This window comes from Neofelis nebulosa, chromosome 7, assembly GCF_028018385.1.
Source record: "Neofelis nebulosa isolate mNeoNeb1 chromosome 7, mNeoNeb1.pri, whole genome shotgun sequence".
Lineage (NCBI taxonomy): Eukaryota > Metazoa > Chordata > Mammalia > Carnivora > Felidae > Neofelis > Neofelis nebulosa.
In genome coordinates, this window is record NC_080788.1 from 53,881,387 (window position 1) to 53,891,589 (window position 10,203).

General features: G+C 37.4%; 1 protein-coding gene across 3 annotated transcripts in view; it reads right to left on the reverse strand.

The window, feature by feature from the left end:
• Positions 1-9,918, reverse strand: part of AP4E1 (adaptor related protein complex 4 subunit epsilon 1) — a 61,810-nt gene extending 51,892 nt beyond the window's left edge. For 2 of the 3 annotated variants that reach the window (XM_058737736.1, XM_058737735.1), the window contains exons 1-3: positions 9,678-9,918; positions 6,768-6,839; positions 3,838-3,961 (exon numbers count right to left, since the gene is read on the reverse strand). In XM_058737736.1, the coding sequence (XP_058593719.1) occupies positions 3,838-3,961; positions 6,768-6,839; positions 9,678-9,827 (346 nt within the window). In that variant the 5' untranslated portion in view covers positions 9,828-9,918. Of the gene's footprint in view, positions 1-3,837; positions 3,963-6,767; positions 6,840-9,677 lie in introns of those variants that run through there. The other variant, XM_058737737.1, reaches the window with a different exon arrangement.
• Between the last annotated feature and the right edge of the window lie 285 nt (positions 9,919-10,203).

Here is a 10,203-nt window from a genome sequence, read left to right on the forward strand (position 1 = left end):
AAAGATAACTATATAAAAATAGTTACTATAGTTACTAGTGAGTTACTGGCTATTTCTTATTATTGAATGAGCTACCTAATACCAACCTGTATGATGTAAATCACATATTAAGCCATACACAATATCTATTTTCTCATTTGGAGATACACTATTGAAGGAATAACAGTTGTTGAGGAAAGAAACACTGTCTACCACATTACGTGTACTTGATTTAAATAAGCATTTTTATTTCAATAATATTAAAACATAAAAAAGTACATCTTAGGGTTGAAGAAATACATTAATACTATGGCAAATGCCATGTATATGGAATCTAGCTACTCCATGTCATTTTCTTGTCACTCTTCAGATTGAGAACATTTGTTAGACAGTTACTGTGGATCAGTATATTACAAGCCTTACCTCATTCAATCTTCACAACTGTATGAAGTAGGTATAATTATCCCAAAAAGAATAATAAGGACGAAAAAGGGTAAATGACCACAGTCTATAGCTATTACATGGTGAAGCCAGCACTCAAACCCAGCCAGGAGTTAGTTCATGTTTTAATCCCTATGCTGTCCTGTCTCTCCATGGTCTATCCTGAGGCCCTATTCCCTGACACCTACCCTCACTGTGTTTCATTCTTCTCAATTCTTTCGGTTCTTTCATTAGGGATTCTAATGCTAACTGTCCCCATCATGTCTGTGTCTACTGGGAATCATGGGAAACTATAAGAAATTACCTATTCTCACAACCAAGAAGAAAGGGTATGACCCACAGCAACATCATCACTAAAGGTCAGAGGAGCAGGGCAAGAGAGAAAAAACAACTAAGCAGGGGCAAGAAAGGAGAAAACCCTAGAAAGCATTTAAAGAAAAACGTTCTTATCTGATTGCTGAAAACTCATGATCAGCTAAGGTATCACCCACACCCAAGTCACCAATATCAAGGTATAAGAAGATGAATAATTTCAAAGACCATATCAAGGAAACCTTAATTCTGTTACAAAGAATATCCTAACTATTGTGACAGTCAGGAAACAGGGAAAAAAATATTCAGTGAACTCAAAAAATGAAAAGGTTCCAGAAAGCAAAGAATAATGACTAGATTATGGAGCATGCTTGATATGAAAGAGTGACATATAGGGTAAGAATACAGGCTTTGATTCATAGAAACTTGGGGTTTACATTCTGGCTCCACTATCTACTAGCTATATGACCTTGGACAAGTGACTTAACCTTTCTGCGCTTCAGTTTTCACCTATCTCATAAGATAAAGCACCCAACATAATGCCTAACTTAATGGGTGCTGAAATTTATATATTCAACAACATATAAAAATAATAAGGTGGGGGCACCTGAGTGGTTCTCTCAGTTAAGCATCCGACATTTGATTCTGGCTCAGGTCATGTTCTCATGGTTTGTGAGTCCGAGCTCAGAGTCAGGCTCTGCACTGACAGCGTGGAGCCTGCTTAGGATTCTCTCCCTCTCTCTCTCTGCCCCTCCCTTTCTCTTTCCCTCAAAAATAAGTAAACATTTCACAACTACGTGGATGGAACTAGAGGGTATTATGCTAAGTGAAATTAGTCAGAGAAAGACAAATATCGTATGACTTCACTCATATGAGTACTTTAAGATACAAAACAGATGAACAGAAGGGAAGGGAAGCAAAAATAATATAAAAACAGGGAGGGGGACAAAACATAAGAGACTCTTATGGAGAACAAACAGAGGGTTACTGGTGGGGTTGTGGGAGGGGGGATGAGCTAAATGGGTAAGAGGCATTAAAGAATCTACTGAAACCATTGTTGCACTATATGCTAACTAACTTGGATGTAAATTAAAAAATAAAATAAAATTTAAAAGTAAATAAAATAAATAAACAAACAAACAAACAAACCTTAAAAAAATAATAATAGGGGCACCTGGGTGGCTCAATCAGCTAAAGCATCTGACTTCAGCTCAGGTCATGATCTCGTGGTCTGTGGGTTTGAGTCCTGCATCAGGCTCTGTGCTGACAGCTCAGAGTCTGGAGTCTGCTTTGGATTCTATGTCTCCCTCGCTCTCTGCCCCTCCCCCACTCACGTTCTGTCTCTCTCTCTCTCTCCCTCTCTCTCAAAAAGAAACATTAAAAAAATTAAAAAATAGTAAGTAAATAAAAAGAAGAAGGCATCTCCATCAGAGAAAGCACCAAAGCTAACCTTAGAAGTCTCAGGAGAGTTGAAAAGGCAATAATAACACAATGAAGACATACAGAAGGTTTAAATGATATCTTAAAAAAAAACTTATACTCACTAGCACACATGAAAAATGTCTGATACCTGCAGGAATAAGTTCCTCTACTTGGCAATAAAATATTTCCCTAAGATCATGAATCTCAATAAAAATGACTCTGAGGTCTCTATTAAAATAAGCCTCCGGAACTATGAATAACACAGGTACAAGGTTATTCACTGCAACATTATTTACAAGAGAAAAAAAAATAATAACCCACATGTCCACCAACAGGGACCTGACTGAAAAAAATGATGGCCTATCCATCCATCCAATGAAAACTATGCAACTGTGTAAGAGTATGAAGATGTCAAAACAAGGTGTATAATAATCTATACAGCATGTTATCATTTGTGTAAGAGAGAGTTTATGAGTGTGTTCCCATGCATTTGCTTGTTTTGCAAGAAGAAACAATGGAAAGATTAATTACAAACTAATGAAAATGGTTACTTATGGCAGTAAGGAGCAAACTGGGTAAGAGGGACTAGAAATTAAAAGTGAGACTTGTTTGATTATACCTTTTTATAAGGTCTTAACTTTTGAACTTTATATATTTTTAATAATAAAATTAAATTGAAAATGAAAAAAATGGTATGCCAGTCTAAAAAGCACAATATAGCAACAGTCATACAAAATTACAGCACCAACCACCTAATATTGACTATTGTTTTCAAAATTTCCCTGTCTTTGGGGATCTTAGAATTAGTTCAAGAGCTAAGACATTAATATATGAAAAGATACCACCCAAAGATGATGGTAAAAGCCACCAGAGTGATAAAAGAAGAGTTAAAACTTGATTTGGAATATGAAAAGGGAGAGACAACAGAGGACATTCCCTTGGAGGGAAGAATACAATAAATCTAGAAGAGTGAAGTGAGTTTCAGTAAGTAGAATAATGGGTACAGCTAGTCTCAGAATCTTTAGCAAACTATCTCCCTTTCCTATCCCATTATCTGACAGCACAGATATTTGTGAAGAATGCTGGTCCTTGACAACATGACACCATCAACTCCTTTGAAGACAGAACATGTTATACTCCTATATGACTCTAAAGTGCTTCCTTCTTGGATTTTGATACACAGCTGAACCTACATGAATAAAAGATTTAAAGGATATTTCCTAAGAGCCCTAAAGATTGATTAAGGAGACAAACATTTTTAAAAGATACCTCTAATCCTCACAGCTAACATTCGTGAAACTGAGAACAGGATATTTTAAATTATTCAAGTCAATTTCAGTTTTTATTCTATAAAGAAACATTTCTGATCATTAAACTGATGATGTTAGACTTTAAAATCAGCTTTGTGGAGGTATAATTTACACTGAAGAAAATTCGCCCATTTTAAGTGTACAGTTTAATGAACTTTGACAAGTATAGATGCTCATCTATCACAAAAACAGGATAGAATCAGTAAGACTGATTTCACTTATAGGCTTTAAGTTTTTGAAGTGTTCCCTTTTAAAGTTTTGGAAATTACAAGGCAATGTTCTAAAAACACACTATATACCTGCCATTACTCATTTTACATAGTAGCTGGAACTTTAAGAACATTTAGTATTAAAATCTTAAACACATACATACCTACTCTTTTTTCTAAAAGGTTTCCTTGTTGTGCCAACTTGATCGCATGTATGTAGCCAAAGGAAGCATCATATCCAAGCATTTCACAATATATAAGTCTCACCATACACTCCTTCATCATTCTCTGAAAAGCAAATATCCAGTAACTGCATAAACAAATAGAATGTTTTGGGTTTTTTTCATTATGTTGCAATCATTTCACAGAGGAATCCTTTAATCCTAGCACTGAAGAAATAACATACACATATATAATAAATTAATAACCTGAAGTCAAACTTTATAAATAGAAGTTGCTCCAAAACTTAGCTTACCAACAGTACTGATTTTAGTAAAATTATTTCAACATTTTGTTAGTGGCAACATCAAAAAATAAATCAACTGTATCTATTTCTAATTCTAGGTATACCTGTGAAAAATTTAGTTACAATGGGAGACACCTGGTCCTCAGACAAAATTTCACCCATAGTAATATGACTTGGCTTCTAGAACAGAGCACATCATTTTAATACACTTTGTCAAATGAAGACATCCATAAAATTCCCATAAGTTGGTAATAATTTGTAAAGAAAATAATTTTCATATTTGAAAACCAAATTGCACCTGAACTTTTTTCAGAATTATTTTGCTGTACATAATATGCAACAGTTTGTTTTACAGGCATTGTTTTCTTCTTCTTTTTTTAATGTTTGTTTACTTTTTGAGAGAGGGAGAGAGAGAGAGAGAGAGAGAGAGAGCAAGCAGGGTAAGCACAGACAGAGAGGGAGACACAGAATCCGAAGCAGGCTCCAGATTCCCAGCTGTCAGCAGAGTCTGATGTGGGGCTCGAAACCATGGACCATGAGATCATGACCTGAGCTGAAGTCAGCCGCTCAATCGACTGAGTCACCCAGGCACCCGTAAAGGCATTCTTTCTAAACAATTCTCAATTAGGAACTGAAGGGTATGGTATCATTAATGGTATAGCATTTCTAATTATTTAATTTTTTAACTGGGTCTTTCAATATTTACAATACAAGCTAAAAAGCTGTTTTAGGAGATTCTATAAATGTGTTTTATAATATAATAATTTTTGCATTCTCAGTATTTATAGCAAATTTTAATCATAAATAAAAAATAGAAATAAAATGTGTTTCAAAATAAGCTCACAGACTATTTTAATACCTAAAAATCTTATTAGGTAAATACCCATTTATCTTATTAGGGTTGGTATATTACAAGGTTATTAAATCACAAAATACTTAGAAAACAGTAACATATTTTAAGGTAAGGACATTAGTATTCAATATTTCATTCATATTTTATATATGAATACCGTATTTATATATTTAAATATGAAGAGCTTTATTTTTTTATTTTATTTTATTTTATTTTATTTTATTTTATTTTATTTTATTTTATTTTATTTTTAATGAAGAGTTTTAAAAGAAACCATGGGAAAATCCTTGGAGAATAAGATTCAATTCAGGTCACTTGTGTTTAAGTAATAAAAGTCAAATTTATTAGTGTATTAAGACTACTAAACACTGAAAAAATAAGCTTAAAAGATACTGTAAGTTCCTTTCAAAGGCTTCCACATCAATTAGGAGCGGAAGTGTTCATCTAATCCATAAGTATCATCCCTGGTTTTGTAACATTTTATTTCACAGTCTTTCAAAGGTCATCATGAGCTCTATTTAATTAAAATTGTATTGCATACCTTATTATTCTCTTAGTTTTGGAGAAGAAAATCCATTCCTCAATAAAGAATTTTTTTTTTTTCACAATTTCTCTACACAGAGCATCTCAGAGACAGACTACAAAACATGCCCAGAGCTGGACGGCCATAATTATCATAAAATCTTCCTTCAAAAGTCTGGCTCCCTAACTTCTACCTATTTATCTTATTTTTGTGCATACCAGGTGTGCCAATTACAGAAAATGGAAATCAAACTAAGTAAAAGGAGAGAAACCGTTCCTGCTTAACGTTTACTAACAAGTATCATGAATAAAAATCACAATGACTTCTTACATATACACACATAAAGATCTATACACCCACATATATACATTTACACACATAAATACATCAGATTAATGTGCTTTGAGTTTCATTTGTCCACATATTACCATGATCATAAAAGGAAATACATACATTCTCTTAGACTTTAAAGTGTTATTCATGTACGTGATCATGTGTTCATGCAAAATATCACCACAATATTTTTATTAGAAGAGAAGGATACTCCCACAGTGACTTACACACAGAAAGCACTCACTAAATATTTGCTGAATAATGTTACCTGGAAAAAATCTCATTATATGAAACCGCATGAAAATTAAAAGAAAACAAAACAAAACAAAAAAAAAAAACCTATTAGGTCTTAATCTATGTAGGGACAGAGACCTGAATATAGGGGCTACTCATTACTAGCTGCTGAATGAATGCTGTTTGAAAAATCAAAGCATATGGAACTGAAGTTTTAAAAAAGACTGGAATCTGATTTAGCTGTCATGCAACATACTGTTTCATAGCAAGAAAGCCATTTTTCTACTTTGTTCACCTATATTCCAAGATGTATAAAAGTAAAATGAGAGATCTATAATATACCAACTAAGGACTGAAAATATTACTTTAAATGATATATGGTAACCTTTTCTCAGTGTACAACATTAACACATTAAGATCAGTACTGGGGTCCATGAGTATTGCCACATTTATGTAATTACCATCATGTTGGCATTGAACTGGCATCCGTCAAGCAAGTCTTACTCAGGTGCAGACAGTCAATAATAAAAAGTTCAAGCTAATGTCTGACTTGCTACCATCCCATAACCGATTGTGACTATGATAAATTACATTTTAGCAACTTACCAATGAGATGCCACGATAGGGTCCACAGTGGACCAGGTGTCAAATATAAAATGTGCTGGTACCAACTATGCAAACTTACCAGTGTTGTAGTAGGAGCAGAAACAGTTGCTTTCAGATTACTCAGTTCCTGCTGGATTAGTTTCTCTTCCTCCTGAAAAAGTGAAAGTATTTAAACGCATGAATAACTGGCTTTTTAAACTGTAACAATATTTTTTTAAAGGAAAAATATAATTTATAATACTTGCAATAAAAAATAAACATTATGTTAAAGTACAATTACATGTGCTTAAAATTTGCCTACAGGCATTTCTCCAAACCTTGGAATCATTCCTAGAAAGAATAATCCACCATCTCTCTTTCCTTCACTTAATTACTGTCTCCTTAAGGACAGTTTAGCAAAAAAAGTTTGGTTTGGTTTGGTTTGAATTAAAGTTAGAGAGAAAGAATAAAAGAAAATGTTCATGTACTGGCCCAGGATAAGGTTCTCACGCCTTCCCTTTAAAAGTAAAAAGTCTTGGGGTGCCTGGGTGACTCAGTCAGTGGAGCATGCAACTCTTGATCTTGGAGTTCTGAGTTTGAGCCCCACGCTGAGTGTAGAGATAACTTAAAAATTAAAAATCTTGGGGCACCTGGGTGACTCAGTCAGTTGAGTGTCCAACTCTTGATTTCAGCTCAGGTCATGGTCTCAGGGTCATGGGATCAAGCCCCATGTCAGGCTCCATGCTGAGCTTGGAGCCTGCTTAAGATTCTCTCTCTCTCCCTCTACCCCCTTCCCCTGCTCACTCACTCTCTGTCTAAAATAATAAAAAAATATATGTTTAAAATAAATAAATAAATAAATAAATAAATAAATAAATAAATAATCTTAGTAAATAAAAGTCAGTCTTCATAGAATCGAGAAATAGGGCAAGAATGCAGAAACAGAAATCGGTTTTTTTTCCCCTAAAATATCCTTCCCTATTCTTTTCTCCTTATTCCTCACATCCTTTCCCTCACTTCCCATCTCTCTCTCTCACACACACAATAAATGCACCAATGTGATCATTTCTACTGTCTGCACTGTATTTCATCTCCTTAGCACACTTGAGTATCAGCCCCATTTTTGGCTAATATACCACTATCTTTAAATCACACAATGAATTAGTAGATATCCATTAGGTGGTTAATCAAGAACTACTAGTGAAGTACTGCCACATTAAGAGATTAACTTAAGCTTGAGATTAACTGTTTGCCCTTAGTGCTTATGAACAGTTTCAAACTGCAATTTAAGACCAAAAATAGGGGTGCTTGGGTGGCTCAGCTGGTTAAACGTCCAACTCTTGATTTTGCCTCAGGTCATGATCTCAGTTAGTTCATGAAATCGAGCCCCACGTCAGGCTCCGTGCAAAGCACAGAGCCTGTTTGGGATTCTCTTTCTCCCTCTCTCTCTCTCCCCTCTCCCACTCATGTGCTCTCTCTCTTTCAAAATAAATAAATAAACTTTAAAAAAAAAAATATTTTTTAAAAGACCAAAAATATTTTTTTAGATTTCACTCAGAATCTCACAGAAATTAGTAAAAGACAACATGTTAAAACAATAAGTCCATAAATAATGATTTCTGAATATGAAGCAGAAATACAGCACCCAGTAGAGTATCGTCTAGTTCGGTTTAAACAGAATGTTTTAATTTTTTTTTTCAACGTTTTTTATTTATTTTTGGGACAGAGAGAGACAGAGCATGAACGCGGGAGGGGCAGAGAGAGAGGGAGACACAGAATCGGAAACAGGCTCCAGGCTCCGAGCCATCAGCCCAGAGCCTGACGCGGGGCTTGAACTCACGGACCGCGAGATCGTGACCTGGCTGAAGTCGGACGCTTAACCGACTGCGCCACCCAGGCGCCCCAAACAGAATGTTTTAAATCCTCAGAGCGCTTTGAAGAAAATCATTCTGTCTTCGTCATTTCCTCTCCCCCAGCACTTATACGTCATTGTATATTGCTTATACTTGTCTTTTTTTTAATTTTTTAAATTTATTTTGAGAGAGAGAGAGCACGCACGCGCAAGCACACAAGCGTGCGCAAGAGTGAGGGAGGGGCAGAGAGAGAGAGAGGGAGAGAATCCCAAGCAGGCTCCAGGCTGTCTGATGCTTAACCAACTGAGCCACCCAGGCACCCCTTATTTCTATTTATCTTAAGCCCCAAGTGAATGATCAATTCCTTGGGGAAAAGCAAATCTGTTTTACTCTTTTTCCTCAATGTCTAACACATAACCTCTCCCACAAATATCTTTTGAACAAATTACGGCATAATACACAATCTTTTTTAAATATATAAATTCCTTGAAACTTGCAATCCGTATCTAACACAATCCGTTTGACTACCAAAAGTCTGTGGAAACTTAATACCTTCTATTATAACTGCTCATTTTCAAAGCCCAACTGAGGCTGAGACAATAAATTTGACGCTGAGAGAGAATTATGCTTTTTCTCTGCCCACCCCGTAGGTCTAATCTAAGAACCTCAAGCTCCCCAAAAATATTCAACGACCGGTTCAGATGGCAGGGGCTGTTCCGGAGTGTGACGTCCAGCAGTTGAAATAACTGGAGGAAAGAACCTGTAAAGAAACTTTGTAGAAGGTAAATAATGTTGACACTTCCATCGTACTTGGTATTTTCACTCGCTTGATGTCTCATTTAATTCTCGAAACAACCTATGAAATACGTATTGGTACTTTTCCACTTCAACGTTCGGGAAACACATGGAGTCTCAAAGATTAAAGAGATCTGCTCCAGGTAATAATGACTCAGTGTGAGGATCCACTGTGGAAACGGCCTCCCCGCTGTCAGTCCCGGAAGGAAAACCACGCTTCTAGACAGACGCAGGGACGGACTGACACAGCAGTCCATAAGCCCGGCCGGAGGGCCAGCCCTGAGGGCTCCCGCCCGACTAGGGCCTCCCAGTGCCGGGGCCTCCCACGGCTCCCCTGACCTCCCGGCCCGGCAAGTACTTACGTGCTTGGAGGTTAGCGCGGTGATGCCGCGGACGAGGTTGCCCAGCCGCGAGGAGAAGGACGCCTTGACTCCCGCTGGCCCGCCAACCGACTGGTTCTGCAAGAAGAGTCCCGGCAGCGCCGTCAGCGTCTTCTCCACTATGTCGCTCATCGCCGCCGCCGCCGCCACCAGCCGCGATCTGGTTGCCGCCCGGCTTCATGCCCGGCCCCTGCCCAGCCTCCGGCCCGGCCTCCGTAGACACTTCCTGTTTGTTTGAAAAAGAAATCTTTATTCGCGTCCAGAATGGACAAGTACAGTGTCGTTCCCGACTGAGGCCGCCGGAGGGCGCGACAGTCCGCTGGGAGAAGCGGCTCTCCCAACTTGCGCGAGGAGGGTGACGTCCAGGGGAGGAATTGAAGGACCGGATGGTCCGGTTTCGATGGCAACCCCGGGGTCTCACCCCTGGGTCCTCTTGAGGTAGCTGCTGGGGCTGGTCCCCCTCAAGCTTCATCCTGCAAGGTCTCCCTTTTCCCTTTAGCTGCCTCCC